The sequence below is a fragment of the Mirounga leonina genome, unplaced genomic scaffold, assembly GCF_011800145.1.
Source record: "Mirounga leonina isolate KUSES-001 unplaced genomic scaffold, KU_Mleo_1.0 Mir_454, whole genome shotgun sequence".
Classification (NCBI taxonomy): Eukaryota; Metazoa; Chordata; class Mammalia; order Carnivora; family Phocidae; genus Mirounga; species Mirounga leonina.
In genome coordinates, this window is record NW_023270763.1 from 2,487,562 (window position 1) to 2,503,852 (window position 16,291).

Sequence of the window (16,291 nt, forward strand, 5' to 3'; positions counted from 1 at the left end):
TTGTTGCAAGGGAAGACATGGGTACCTGCTTTACATTTATATGGTGTATGAAAGTGTACAGGTCTTTTAGTGTAAAATTTCAAATGGGTTGTCACAAATTTTAAATTCATTGACAGGCTTCTGTTCTTTGTGCTCTGAAATGTGTAATATATCCATCATTTTTTATATCATATTGAAAATTCGTATTACTGGAGGGATGTCACCACCATTTGACAAAAGCGCATGTATCTTGAAAATGAAAATTCTGGTGCTGCTCTAGAGATTTCTGATGGGATGATGAGTTGGTCATATGCAAGGGAATATGTTCTCTTGAACCTTATCGGATAAAATGTAACATTCTAAATGGAATGCTCAACACCAGGCTGGAACTAGTTACAAGTACCATATTATTGTGTTGCTAGGTGAAGCAGTTCCTAATTTCTCTTTGTCTTCTAATGGTATTTCACGTGGTTAGGCTTGGTCATGATATTTTGGGAGAAAAGTGCAACATTGACTAGTAAAAGTTACATATAGTTACATAGCCCAAGTTACATAATTGGCCATTGCGAGAAATACCAGGTTCGGATCTTCCAAATACAACTTTAATATGTCTTGGGGACATATATGTCAAGGAGCCAGATCTGAGTGAGTTTATTTAAGTAGGCTCCACTCCGAACGTGGGTCTTGATCTCATGACCTGAGATCGAGTTGCTTGCATGCTCCATAGACTGAGCCAGCCAGATGTCCCCAGACCTGAGTGTTTTGGGAGGATGCCTTCTGGGGTGAACGATGGTTGGGTCATAAGTATCATACACGTTTAGTCTGTGATGCCCTAGTTTTATTGCTAGATCTTTGATAGACTTGTTGATCCTGGTAATGTTTAGTATAGCCTCCTACGTTCAATATAGCCTCGTGTGCCAACAGTTTATATTCATCAGGCTGAGAGGGATAGAAATGCCCTCCTCAGTTATTGCTTTGGGGTTGTTCATAGTTCTCAGTTTCTCCTTTGGAGTTATCGCCACTTAGATCGATGGTTCTTGAACTTTGGTGCATATTAGAATTACCTGGGGAAATTTGGTGATCCTGTAGAACCACAGCTTGCTTTCCAGGTGATTTTGCTACACACCAGGGGTTGAGGACACTAAGTTAGATTGCCTTATGTCTTTCCTCATTCCAGTTATATGCTGCTTTCCTGGAGCCTCTCTGGCTCCATGTTTCTCCAACCTGGGTACGCCCTGGAGTCACGGAGGAGCTTTAAACCATATTGAAGCCTGGATCTCATTTCCAGAATTTGAGGTTTGACCTGGGCATCGGATTTAAAAACTCCTCAGGTGATCCTAATGTTCAGTCAAGTTTGAGAACCATTGCTCTAACCCTTGAAATGAGACCACCTGATGCATTTTCCCTTTGAACCTTGTTGCTGGCCTTGTGGTTTTATGGTACTCCACTGCCCCCCAAATTCCAGTGACCTTTATACACTTTGAACCTTTCATTTAAACTTGTTGCATGTTTGTGATCTCAAGCTTTGAAGTTTCTCCCTGACTTAATCAGCTTTTAATCGCTTATTCTGTTTATTCCTGCTGTTGGGTTCCTACTTTGTGCTAGTGTGCGGTATGCATCAGAATCACCAGTGAAATTTAAAAATACAATCATCTGGCCTCTACCTCTGACCTGGAGGATCTCTGGAGAGTGAATTTGTGCATTTAAAACTCCGCAGGTGTTGCTTGTATCTTTATGCTCTGGTTTTATCCTTGTTGGCCAATCCCATTATCTCAATTAATTCTCTGTCATCATCAGTCTGACTTCATGTGGTCTGGATGCTTACCTGGACCCCTACCTGGACCACTTTTCTCAGGCCAATTCCCAGCCTTGGGTAAGGTCTACTAATTAGGCTTCTCTGCCACTGGTTTGCTGGAGAAGTCAGAAAACTGTGCTAATTGGGCTTGCTGCAAACCTAGCTTCCTTTTGGGGCCTTATGCTTTTATTACCCTAGAAGCATTTGGTTTCCCCTTTTCCTCTTGGACCCCCTTTCTCTCACAACTTTGAGATACGAGTTTCCTCTGGACCTTGAGTTCCAGACTACCTACTTTACTGGAGAGTCTTCGTAGAGAGTGCTACACTAAGTGTTCAGATACTCACTGATTAAATTTTATTAGACCACTGCATGTTTAACAGATGGCAACTAGCCACTGGGTTGGCAACTGTCTTGTAAATCCAGTAATAAGCGATTTCCACCCTCTGTGCAGCCACCTGTGGCCAGCCTTTACTGAACGCTGCTTACGTGCCAGGCACTGAGTGCTTTATGAGTAGGCTCATTTACTCTTCACAACAACCCCTGAGAGGTAGGTAGCATCTTGTACTCATTTTACCTGTGGGGGAACTGAGGCACAGAGATGTTAACTGATTGGCTTGAGGTCCTGAGGCTTGTAGTGATGGAGCCAAAATGGAAAGCAGGCTGCTTAATCCACAGTCTGAACGTAACAGCTAGGCTGGACTGCCTTCCGTGTAGCCTGGAGCTTTCTATGGGAAGGGAGAGCAATCAGATCAATACCAAGGGAAGATGGTAGTTGATGTTTTCTAAATACTGTGTTGTTACTGGACCTCACATTTCAGGTTACCTTATTTGCTGTTGTCATTGTTAAATTCCATTGCATAATTTGGAGGAGAGAAGAGGAAATACGCATAACCCCCTCCATGTACCCATTCCTCTCCCGTAATAAAATGTTGCCGTTTTGGGGTTTTTCTTCATAAAGAATCTTTTTTCATACTGTAATTTTCAAATTCCAACTGAGAATAGGTTGTGGCAGTCTGTTGGCAGATTTGAACACCTCAGAATTGACCACTGGGAGTGTACCAACCATTTCTTTGAGGAACAGTTGGAAAATTCTTTCATCTGCATTCAAGTACATGAATTTAAGTCCTTTAAATGCAAATAAAGAGGTGGGGTTTGTAATGTACAGAATTTTTGTTAGTTTGCTTCCTTTTGTTAGTTTTATGTTCCTTTTGTTAGTTTTATCATGCCTTTTATCTAAACATGGTTAAGTTTAGCTACTTACTGGGATTATACCCAGCTAGGAAGTTTCTTGTGCCCTTAAATATTGGGGTAAAACAAAGTGGAACTCTGACAAGTTAGGTAATTAAATGGAATCAAGATGTTATTAAATTCTGCCTACCAGTTGCCCTTATATTATTTCCACTCTTTAGAGCCCTTGCATATTTTTTGTTTAGAGACATGAACATGGGGCTGTCCTCTAGGTGTCCCCTAGATCAGAGACGCGTAATGTTGGTTGACTGAATCTACAGAATGAAAGACCCAGAGTGAGTAGAAAAACAGAGAAACTGGTTTTGACTACGTCACAGCTTAAATTTCTGCAAGAAGTAATAAAAGCTGTAGTGTGTGGTTTTTTTCTTTTTTTAAAAAATATTTTTAAGTAATCTCTATACCTAACGTTGGGCTTGAACTTACAACCTCGAGATCAAGAGTTGCATGCTCTTACTCACCTTCCACCTGAGCCAGGCAGGTGTCCCTAAAAGCTGTAGTTTTAAGAAGTAGACTCTTGAAGTCCAAATCCATGGAAGGTGAGTAAAGCTGAGGGTAGGGAAATAAAAATCAGGTTGAAAGGTATAGTATAAAGAGGAGTTAAAGTAGAATTATTTTTTAAAAAGTGAAGATTTTTTTTATTTGGTTATTCTAAGTGATGATACATTTCTACCTAATGTAACTGAGCATTTTCATTTGTATAGTTTTTTATTATAATTAGGCTCCAACATGCCTGTAAGTTATTTTCTTAAATTTCCCCCTATGTTTTTAAATCTCCTTTAATAAATAAGGCATAAACATTTGTACGCATGGTTCTGACCAATGTATTTTGTCAACTGGTCCAGAGAATATGGTACCTCCTGCCATCCTTTTGTATTAGCACATAGAAATTAGTCCTAAATTTTTTAGTGAATTTTTGAAATGCAAAAATCTGTCATAATTAGACAGCTACTTACCTGCCACTTATTGATCCCATATCTGAGACCTCTTCTGGAGAAATATATTATTAGTCTTAGATTCATTGTATTAACACTGTTCTTGCTATATCCAAATATAAAATGAATAAATGCTGTTATGGGAGCATTGCTCTAGGAAACCCTAGATATTTATATATTTGCTATTCTAGTATTTAGGTGGCCTCTTGACAGGCAGCTCTAAAGCCTTAGCCTGCCCCCTGCCCCCTGCCCCCTGCCCCCACAGTCTGAATGAGAATACTTTTGTAAAGCTTTCTTAGAAACATGGATGTGGTGAATGGAAAAGGTGATGGTCTAAGTGTCAGTAGACCTGGTTTTTATTTCACTCTGTAACTAACTTGCAATAGGAGTAAATCTGTTAGCCTCTCTGGATCTGTTTTCTCACCTGTGAAAGGAGGGGGTTAGACTAGATCTTTAAAATCATTTTGTTCTGATTCTCTGATCTTCTGTATGTTGTCATATCCTTTCTGCCCTTTACTAGACTCTGTAAGTGTGTGTCCTGTCTGGGGATTCTGTAACTCCATATGTCTTAGCTCTTGGAAACTGATTCTCTTTATTTTACTTTTTCCAGGGTATTTACAATATCAAAGACAACTAAGATGCAGTACAGTATTTCTCCTGCCGTCTAGCACATGATGTATTTACTCTAGACTGAAAATGGCTCATGTTCAAAACTTTAGGTTCTGTAAAATGAATTAGTGCCATAATTTATAAGTGTAAGCCTGTAGTTTGGAGAAATAAATTTCCTTAAAAATATGAAATGCTTATTTATTTAAATGGCTGGAAGAAGAAAGGGCAAGAGTAATTGAAATCTGGAGGTAGTTAATGCAGAGAAATTTTAAAAAGATATGGAATAGTGGTGGATATGAGAATATTTACATTTATAGGACAGTGACCATCAGTAATTTAAAGAGATTGGTAGATGGTGTTTGTTGATGTTTCTGTGCTCAACCTAATGTTATGTTGGTTAATTGTGTTCGTTAGGGACTTTTAGTAAATCAAAAGGCCCTCAAAATTAACACAAGAACTATTTTTCCACTCTAACAGGCTTAGCTAGCACTCTGTTGATATACAATGCCTAGTGAAGATAACAGCTATCAATTAAATAATCCAATTTCTTGACAGGTGTCAGTCTTGTAAATCTATTAATTTACTGATCTTTGGAGATTAGCTTGTTGAACATGGGCTAAGACTATAGTTTCTGCGCTGTTTTTGGCTTTGCTAAGTATGTATTTTTTAACTGACAAGGCCAGCCTTTGGAGATATGGTCTGTAGAGAATGGGCTAGACTTGTGGGCCCATATTATTACGTAGATAAAGTTAACCTTTGGTGCAATGTTCTGTTGCTTCTTCTCCCTTTCAGAATTCTCTTCTGTATTCTAGACATGATTCCTTATCAAGAGAGGTTTGGAAGCTGTCAGATATGTAAGCTTGATTTTATAAAGATGAATCATCTTTTCAAGAAAAAAAAATATAGGGAGGTAACCAAAGAATGGCTATGGCTATTCAAAGAGGAGTGCCCGTGGTTGCCTTTATGTATGTATGTATTTATGTATTTGTTTATAGAGCCCACGGGTGGTGGGGTGGGGCAGAGGGAGAGAGGGAGAGAGAATTTTAAACAGAAGTTCCTCATCCAGCGCAGAGCCCAACGTGGGCTCCATCTCACGACCCTGAGATCATGACCTGAGCCTAAATCAAGAGTCTGATGCTCAACCAACTGAGCCACCCAGATGCCCCAGTAGTTGTCTTTATTAAGAGTAATTGGTGGTGGGAATTTTAGCAACCCAAGTAGACAACTAGTTTGGAAAAAGGAGGGATTTTCATAGCTTATATCACATTAGGTATATCCCATTCTACTTAGATAAGGATGATCATCTCCAGAAGTTGTAGTTTCTGTGGGTTCTTTGGTGTGATCCTTAATTTATTTTGTGTCTTTGTGGTTTATTCATGAGAGAGGGCCTATTTTCAAAGTGAAGTTGGTTCTATTTGCCTTCGTCCTAGGTGTTACATGTGGTGGAAAAAGAATAGGAGATTTTTATTTTGCGGACCAAGCCCTTATATACAATGAGTGTCAATGTTGATTTAATATATGAACCACCAGATGGCAACAGAAAAAAGTGTTTATGGAGGATATAATCTGTAGTTTTCACAGCTAATTTTTTTTCTTTCCATGGTTACACTACTTTTCAGTATACTTATGTAATACTTAAAATATTTGGCTATGAGCAAGGTGAGTTTATAATACCTGACAATGCAAATCACAACCAGCAAATAGAATAGTAACTGTAAAGTATTACTAGAAAAAGACCATTTCTTTACTCAAACACATGTATAACTGTTCCCAGAGGGAATGGGTTTCCAAATATGCAATTTTATGATTTACGTTATTGTATAGTTACACTTTTACTTCTCATTTTTTTTTGTTGTTGTTTAGCAGTTAGCTTTACAGTAAGCTGTGATGTTTTGTAGAACATAAAAGAAAACATGGCTCTTACCCTACAGCATTTTATGTAACACCTTTTAAAGGAGATACATGAGTTTACAAACATTAAACATATTTATATATTTTCTGGCCAAAGGTATTTTTACTTTATGTCGAATTTGTTTTATTTTTGCCTTGTAGGCATGTCCCCTTTTTCTAAGTGTGTCTTCTTGGCTCTTCTAAAGTTTTTTTCTTTCCTTGTTCTTAGCTAAGACTCTTGGCTGCAAGCTAGAAACTCAGTCTGAACTACTTAAGAAAAAAAGGATTTCGTTGGAGGCATCCTGGGGTATCACAGTGTAACAAGAATACCTTGAAACTTGGCAAATTTGTGATTCAGCTCCACCTTAGGAATAACTTAGAGCCAAGTGTTTAAAACCTCTCAGGTATTGTTCTCTCTGTCATCCTCTCTCCGTTTGCTTCTGTTCCCGTGTTTGGTGTCATTCTTGACTGTCACTGAAAATTGGCTTTACTTCTGTGACTCAAACCCAGCTGTCATCAGTCTGCATTTCTAATGCTTCAGAACCTGAAATAAAAGATTGACTTAAAGCTTTGGTCCTGAGTCCGTAATCTGGGAAATGATCAGATTGGTATTTTAAAAGCATAATCTCAACAAGGGGAAAAAGCATTTTGGTTGCAAAACAGAGTAGACTGGGAAAAACCAGAATGAATGACCCTAGGTAAGTTAGGCTGTATCAGCAGTTGAGGTGAGAGAAGGTAGTATAGCTTGGACTGGCCTATGTTGATAATATTGGAGATGGACAGGGTAGGTGTTGTAGAGACAGATTTAGGACGCAAAAAAAAACCCAAAGGATTTGGTAAGGTAATAGTTTGGATATGGAGGGTGGATGAGAATGTCATGGGTGATGTTCAGGTTTCTGGCTTACATGACTAGTTGGTTAGTGCATTCATTTGCTGAGGTTGGACCACTTTAGTTGGGGCAGTATGGTCATGATTGTGGTTTTTGATATGTTAATGCGAGGTACTTTTGGGGCATCCAAACAGCTGTTAGGAAAGTATTAGATACACCTTTTTCAGTCAAAGGTGAGGTCTGGGCTTTTGTTGTAAATACTTGTGGAGAAGGTATAGCCTATTGTTTAAAGGATAGGATTGGCATAAAATGGACTCAGTCATTTGCTAGCTCTGCTTCCTAAGGTTGGCTACTTAGTCATCTTTTAGCATTATTTGTCATCCCTGAAGCAGGTATAGTAATTGATCCTACTTCATAGAGCTGCTATGAGGGTCAGTTGGTATGGTTGCAGGTAAGGTGTTTAGCACCTTCTCAAGTACAGAGCATGCATCCTGTCAGTGTTAGATGGTAGTCTTATTTTTATGGTTTTGTGGACAGGAATTGTGCCTCATTCACCTGTTCTTTTCCCATAGTATTAGACATTAATGAGCCACTGTAGGGCAGAGTGGGGAGTGTGAACAGTTGACATGACTGGAGCATAGTGAGGTTAATCTGGCTGTGACTTGATAAATTGAAAGAGGAAGAGATTGGAGTGATGGGAGTGAGAGAACAATGGCGGTAATATTGGAATAAGTATTTGAACTGGGGTGATAGTGGGGTGGCAAAATTGGAATAGTCCGTATTGCTGCGGGGAGGTGAGTAAGATGAGAATCAAGAAGAGGCCATTGGATTTGTTGATTAGGTGGGAAATGTTTATCTTTTTGAGTGTAATTTCACTAGAGTTCTAGGACTATAAAGCAGATTGAAGTTGATTACAGAATGAATAGGTAGTGAGAAAATGGAGTCAACAGGTGTATTCTTTGTTGAAATTATCTGTTGAAATTCTCAAGAAAAACTATGAAGGCATTTGAAGTGTGTAGTGACGAAATGATCTTAAAATGCCTTGGGAATATTTAACCAATTTGGAAACTGTTCTCAAGGTTGGAAAAAAAAGTTGGTTGTTGTCATCTGGCAAAATGGTAAGTAATCATCACAATTCCCTGAAGTGATCATTTTAGTTTCATACTTTGTGACAATCGCAGGTTTCTGTCAACATTGCCACCAGAGCTGATCTAGAGGACTTTCACCCATACCCTGACACAAACACATAGGAACTGTGGACAGAATATACTAAGGACAAATGAAAGCATTCCTGAGCCTGATAGACCAGGAAATCCCAGGTGCCAGAAGTGAAAGGAGAACTCAAAGCCAGGGTATGATTGGGAGCTTAAGACCTGCCCTGCTCTCAGATCTGGATGCAGGCTCCAAGGGCTTGGTCCTGAGGGTGTCATGAAGGAATAGGAGACATGGTCTTAGGTCTCCATGAAGAAGGAAGGTGGGGTTGAAGTCTTCCTACATAAAACTTTGAAGGTTGTCCATCTGTGAAAAGAAGACTAGAAAAATCTAGTCCAAGGAAGTGCAAAGAAACATGTCCTCCTGAGGTTGTATGTAATTAGAAATAAAAAGAGAAACCTCTGAATCCCAAAGCTGTACATAACATTGAGGGTGGGTTAAAATTTAACATTTCTTACAGTGCAACTAACCCTCAAGCTGAGAAATTAGCGGGAAATGTGGTATAGAACTATGGAAACCAGTGGAGCCCTTAGAAATAAGTGTGAAACTGTCCTGCAGAGCAAATGAAAAACTTGGCACTCTAAATGAAGAAACAGTTCATGCTAAAGATGAACTTGCAGTAAAAAAAAAAAAAAAAAAAAAATTGCCAGCCAAACAAGGAAATGAATCTGTACAAAGGAGAGTGGGCAGGTGTTTTAAGTAGGAGACTTGTACTCCAGGAGGTACTCCCAGGACATGAGACAGAGATTCCTTGGTTAAAATTATTAGAGATACAAGAGGTAAGACTGTAACGAAAGAACACCATAGACTAGAAGATTTGGGAAAGGACCAAAGAGAACTTACAGAAATGAAAATTATGGTCTTTAAAAGTAAACTCAGTGGACAGGTAAAACAGCTGAGCAGTATAATTGAAGAGCAAACTACTGATTTTTTTAAAAAGATTTTATTTATTTGAAAGAGCACGAGTGGATGGGGGTGGGGGGCCAGGGCAGAAGGAGAGGCAGAAGCATACTCTTTGCTGAGTTGGGAGCCCGATGTGGGGCTTGATCCCAGGACCCTGAGATTATGACCTGGCCGAAGGCAGATTCTTAACCAATGAGCCACTCAGGTGCCCCCAAATTACTGATTTTTAAGGAGGTCTGAGGAAATTGCTTGGAATGAAGTACTGAAGTGTCAAGAGATGGAAAGTGAGTCCTTGAGACTCATGACCTTTAGTATGAAAGTCTAGTATTACCGTCTCTGAACTTCCAGGAAGAGGAAATAGTGGGGGGAGGCACTATTTGAAGATATAATGGCTGAAAATTTTCCATAATAAATGCAGGGCCTAAGTTCTGAGTTCCAAGAAGTGCAGTAAACCCCAAGCAGGCTAAGTAAAAATAAATTCACATTTAGACACATTGTAGATGAAATACTAGAAACAAGACAAAAAGCAACCTGAGGGAGGCCGTTATCTAGACTGGCAGGAATTTTGAGTCCATATAAAGTAATGTTCAGGAGTAAGTGAAATAAAGCCTTTGTAGATAAAAACAAAGATCACTCATAGACTTGCTGGAGGACTACTAAAAGGTGTTTGTCAAGAAGAAAGAAATTGAAACTGGAGGAAGGAGTGAGATGCAAATAGCAAAGTACGAAGTTTTAGGAAGCAGTTTTTCAAATTTATTATATGCCTTGTGGTTTGGGAAAAGTGAGGATTAGTAGTGTCCACTGATGTAGGGTGGACAGATGAGCTTAAGAGTGAGGGCAGCAGAGTTCGTTCATTCATTTAGTGCTTACTGAGGGCTTTCAAGGAGCAAGGCACTGTGTAAAGCAATAAAGGTACAATGATAAAACACAGTTCCTTCCTTCATGGAGCTTATTACTTATTAAGGTGGAGACACACCGACAAAATAAAATAGTTGATTGTGAAGAGCCCTTTCAGCTGTACAGATGATTCAGAACCTGGGGGATGAGCTTCAGCAGGATCTTAGCAGGGATACAAGTAGGCAGGCCATATTAGAGTCTGGGGATTCAGATTAGGACTTGGGAACACAGATTCATGTAGAAAGAAACAGCAACCTGAGTGAGGAATTTAGTGTCTAGATAATGACAGGATATTGCCAGATAGAAGGACCGAACATCAAGACTTTTGTGTTTAGCCAGCACATTCCAAAATGGCGTTCTTTACATTCCGAATTGGGGTCTTAGCTGTGAAAAAAATTGGACTTGGGTCTTAGCTAGCAGGAAGCTAGATTAAATGTGCAAGGATAAACTACTTTTTTAAAAAAAGATTTTGAGGGCAGTGGGGAGAGAGGGCACGTCTGTGCGCGCGCACACACGGCGTGGGAGAGGGAGAAGTAGGCTCCCCGCTGAGCAGGGAGCCCTCCACTGCCATGGGGCTCAATCCTAGGACCTTGGTATCATGACCTGAGCTGAAGGCAGCTGTTTAACTGACTGAGCCACCCAGGAGCCCCAAGGATAAACTACTTTTAGTAACATTTGAAGAAGAGCATACATATGGAGGAACATTGTTAAGATATAAAGAAGTTCAGTGGATCAGAATTAATGGCAGGCGAGAATGTAGATTCGTGATTTGTGGCAACTTGATATTACTGGCTGGTTGTTTTTAACAAACTCCTGGACTTTGAAAATTACTTAAATCTAGTATCACAGAATATTATAGTTAGAAAGGCAGAGGTCATCTGTATCTCTCACTTCTTTGTGGAATCAAACATGAAACCTAAATTGTGTTGTGCTTTTGTGTTGATGGGGATGTTGTAGCGAGTGGAAATTTATAATTTAGCATTTCATTAGCTTCAAATGCCGCTTGAGGTTTTTTTTTTTTTTAAAAAAAAAACTTTCTTTGCTTCAAAAGTTGTTCTTTCTTGGGTAAATAAACTGAATTTTACCATAAATGATATTGACAATAAACATGTTTGTAAAAACAAAAAACAAAAAACCTCAGTCAAACCTCATTTTCCCTGTGACTTCTCCCAAATCAGCTAGTGAGGAAACATTGGGAAACTGCTCTGACTCTCCTTGCCCCATTTCAGGAAACAGGCTTGGTTGGAGTCCTCTGTCTGTATGTGTTAGCAGTGGGTGACCCTGACCAAAAGTCTCTGGCAACTTTTCTAGTGACTGATGCAGCGTAGGAGTAAAAACTGTACTGGGTTGGTATTAAGTATGTTGTAGAAGTAGATCAAATTGACATGGAAAGATATTCAGAATACATTAGGTGAAAAATGAGGTTGTAGTGTGCTTTGTACAGTGTAATAGCTTGTCTTTACCGAGTGCTTCTCATGCACTGGGCACTGTGATAGTGCTTTCTGTGCAGTATCTTCTAGCCTTGTTACAGCCCTATTCTATAGATGAAGAAATTGGGGTGCAGACAGGTTAAGGTCACCACTTATTAAGTGGTGGAACTGAGCTTTGAATGCAGCTTTGGTTGACCCCAGAGCCCCTGCTCTTAGTCCTTGCACTGTGCTGGCCCTCTGCATGTGACCTGACCACGTGGTGTGGGAAGTTTCTCCAGTACAGGGCCATTTATACATAAACAGGAAAGGGGCTGGGAGGCAGCCCACTGAGATGTGAATATTAATAGCTGTCTCTTAGTAGAAATATCGCAATTTTATTTTCTTTTACTTTTCTCTATTTTCTGACTGTAATGGGGGCTTAGATTGCTTTTGAAATAAATAATATAAAATATTACAGAAAAGTATAATAGGTTTAAAAAGTAATGGGGATGTAATATTAAGTCAGAAACAGGAAACTGTCTTTTTTTTTTTTTTTTTTTTTTAGAGATTTTATTTATTTGAGACAGAGCACATGAGAGGGGGGAGGGTCAGAGGGAGAAGCAGGCTCCCCGCCGAGCAGGGAGCCCGACGCGGGACTCGATCCCGGGACTCCAGGATCATGACCTGAGCCGAAAGCAGTCGCTTAACCAACTGAGCCACCCAGGCGCCCTAGGAAACCGTCTTATAATCTATGCAGCAAGTATGAATGAACAGATCATCCTGTCTAGAAAGTGTTTATCTGTGTTATGGGAAAATTTTCTGAACGTTCTAATTTTCAAACAAGTGTTTATAACTTTTTAAAAAATTATGAAAGCAATTATTATTTACTGTAATGTGGTATTAGTGGATTTTAGGAGGACTATGGTATTAAAGTAGTTCAGTGGTTCATGCTGAGATTCCATTAATGGGGACCCGAGATTTTGGTGTGTTTTTCTGTTGGAGGGAACGTAAATTACTGTTTTGGGCCTTATTTTGTTCATTTATTTGAAAAGACATGCAGTATCTTAAAATTACAGACTCCCTGGAAGAACAAAAACTCCTTTGAAAGATGGATGGATAAACACATTTGTACCATTGATTTCTGGTTAGGGCTGCTTACTCTTTGTTTTACGACTCCAGTGTCAAATTCTCCCAATAACAACTCCAATATCAAATCAATAAGTTGAAGTTTTTATGGTATTATGTACAAAAAGCTTGAAGTTTGTAATTGTAAATGAAAATTAGGAGTAATTTTAAATTGAAATATTTTATATAAATTAACTTAATGCGTTTATATTAGATACACTATAAATGTAAATTAGGAGAGTGTTAGGTATGAATGTGGTAGTGTGGCAGGCAACACTTAGGGTGGCACCTGGCTTACAAAAATGTACCATTTTCTGGGAGTCGCCCTGGTCCACAGCAGGGGCCTCCGTTGGCCATTTCTCTGCTGTGTCCTCTTTCTGAATTGTTTTCATGATGCTCTGTGAATCTGTGCATCCTCAGAGCTGCTCTGGCTCTTGCCTGTCCTGAAGTGCGGACATTCTGCTTTTCCTCATGTTTCTCAGTATATCCTCCTTTTTGCTTAAGCTACTCAGAATTGCTTTTCTTTGAGCAAATGGTATTCAAACCTTTTGAAGGATGGGGGCAGGGGTACTTAATAATAAAGCATTGCCAATAATTTTGAACCACGTAAATATAAAATTATAGATATTCTAATAGTAAATACTTTAAGGCAAGCAAAGGAACATACATTGATTCTGAATAGGCATATTTTTATTTTTTACTTTCATTTATTTTTTTAAAGATTTTATTTATTTATTTGAGAGAGAGAGAATGAGAGACAGAGAGCATGAGAGGGAGGAGGGTCAGAGGGAGAAGCAGACTCCCTGCCGAGCAGGGAGCCCGATGCAGGACTCCATCCTGGGACTCCAGGATCATGACCTGAGTCGAAGGCAGTCGCTTAACCAACTGAGCCACCCAGGCGCCCCTGAATAGGCATATTTTTAACTGAATTTCAACAAATTCAGGTCTTCGTGTGTTTTGAGTTTGTGTTCATCTTTCTGCTTTTCAGACTAATTGGGGAGTGGGAATTCCTTTTCCTAACTTTGCTTTAGATGCTTCTGTGTCTTCATTTTCCTTCCCCATTTCTGCAGCTCAGCTTAGTTCTGTAGCTGTGTTCCCTGGGCCTGCCAAGGGTGGGCTTGCCTCTGCTCTTCCCTGTCTGTTTACTGATGATTTTTGAGCGGCCTTGTTTCTTCCCTGTCTCACCAAGTTTTCCTACCCGCAGTCTCTCCTCCCACGTTCACAGGAATTGGTTTCTTCTTTCCATGTGTGGCCGCACGTTCAGGCCTCGTTTAGGATGTGAGCAGTGGTAATAGGTACTCTTCATAGGTGAAAACATGTAGAAAGCATATATGACTAAAATAGGTGTGCCTTTGTTGTCCATAAATCTTTTAGTTTTATTTAGCCTTGGTAAGCAGGGAGAGGTGTAAGGTATCCTTCATTATAGGATTTTAGCTTTTACAGTTATATTGTATTTTATTATGTAGTGCTTTTTTTTTTTTTTTTGGAAGGGTCTCCCATGACTAAACATCAAATAAGATGTTGCAGTCACATTTTTATCTATTTCACACTTAAGACGAAGCTCCCAAGTACCCCTTCTGCAGATGTCTCATTGTACATATACCCATCCTCATTCAGTCCAACCCAAAACAAATTCTGACGGTGACACATGAACTGCACATAGCTGGATGGCCTACCAGGTCCTTTATGCAGTTGAATTTACAAGGTGATACCAAGTTAAGACAAAGTTCCAGCTTGGATGCCTTCATCTCCCTCCCCTGAATCCTGATCCACTGACTGCCAAAGCTTGAAGGGGTTTGAGGTAGGGTGCTTGGTCATGGGAAAAGCTGCTGTGGTTGGCCCAGCACATGGGTAGAGGGGAAGGTTTCATTTCTTCACAATCTGAATGACATCCTCGTCCTCCAATGTATGATCTTTACCCACTTTTTGAGGATTGTGTTTCACAGACAGACCCCACACCAGAGCGTATTTAAATTCTTTGATAAGATTTTTGTGAATCTTCATGCAGAAATCCTCCACCGTAGTCCTAGAGTAAGGCAGCACCACTGGGGATATATAATCTGGCAACTGGCCTTTGAGTTTGGTGTAAATCCTCACTAGTTTCATATAGTCCCAGATCTTTTCCAAGAGGTCATCAAAATTCCAGCGGTGATGGGCAGAGATGGGTACACAGTGAGGCACCTTATAGATGATATCCAATTCCTCAATGGAGATCTGATCAATCTTACTCAACACATAGATACAAGGGATATAAACTCTATTTCCTTCTACCACGTCGATGAGGTCATCCGCTGTGGCATCACTACGCGGTGTCACATCAGCATTGGGAATTTTGTATTCAGCCAGAATGCTCTTCACAGTTTCAGCATCCAGCTCACTCTGAGGGCAAGTGGCCGTGAGATTAATGCCTCCTTTATCCTTCTTCTTAAAGCCAGTGTTGGGTTTGCTGTTCAAGCGAATGCCAAAGCCTTCCAGCTCATTTTCAGTTATCTTTTTGTGTCCCAAGGGTTTCAGGACATCCAGAACAATCAGGATCAAGTTACATGTTCGGGCCACTGCAATGACTTGACGGCCTCTACCTTTCCCATCCTTGGCACCCTCAGTGATACCTGGAAGATCCAGGAGCTGGGTCTTGGCACCTTTGTATCTGATGACACCAGGCACAGTGGTCAGAGTAGTGAACTCATAGGCTGCCACCTCAGAATATACATACCCCTGCCAGGTTACTAAGCAGTGTTGACTTCCCCACTGATGGAAAACCCGCAAACCCAATTCGAGCATCACCTGTCTTGGCCACATCAAAACCTTCTCCTGGTCTACCACCACCACCACCACCACCTTTTGGGGTAATGAGCTCTCTGCGAAGCTTAGCAAGGCGAGCCTTAAGCAGCCCTAGGTGGTGTGCTGTGGCCTTGTTCTTTTGAGTCCGAGCCATCTCGGCTTTGATCTCCGCAATCTTGGCTAAGGTGCTGCTCATGGTGGCGAGTCACAGGGTATTGGGGGGAGAGCGTGGCCTCCGCACAGACTACTTCCCCTTACACAACTGCGGGGGTACCTGCCAAGGCCACCAGGCGCTACTCTGTAGTGCTTATTTCTTGTGAAAAATGACATGAGTGGGTTAAAAAGTCTCACCATGCCGAAGTATATGTAGTGAAAAGGCCCTTTTCTGATCTCAATCCCCTGGTCCCCTCTGTCTGAGGCCATCACTGTTCCCAGTTTGAATATTCTTTCAATGATTTTTTTTTTTTTTTTTTTTAGAGAAGGCTTTTTTTTTTTTTAATATTTATTTGACAGAGAGAGACAGCGAGAGAGGGGATACAAGCAGGGGGAGTGGGAGAGAGAGAAGCAGGCTTCCCGCTGAGCAGAGAGCCCAATGTGGGGCTCGATCCCAGAACCCTGGGATCATGACCTGAGCCAAAGGCAGACGCTTAACCGACTGAGCCACCCAGGTGCCCCTTTCAAT

At 40.4% G+C, this 16,291-nt stretch overlaps 1 protein-coding gene across 1 annotated transcript; it reads right to left on the reverse strand.

Annotated features, from left to right (window-relative positions):
• Positions 1-14,652: 14,652 nt before the first annotated feature.
• Positions 14,653-15,805, reverse strand: LOC117999303 (developmentally-regulated GTP-binding protein 1-like). The gene is given in 2 exon segments (XM_034988281.1): positions 14,653-15,537; positions 15,539-15,805. Coding segments are annotated over 2 exon segments (1,110 nt in total). The 3' UTR covers positions 14,653-14,694.
• Positions 15,806-16,291: the final 486 nt, after the last annotated feature.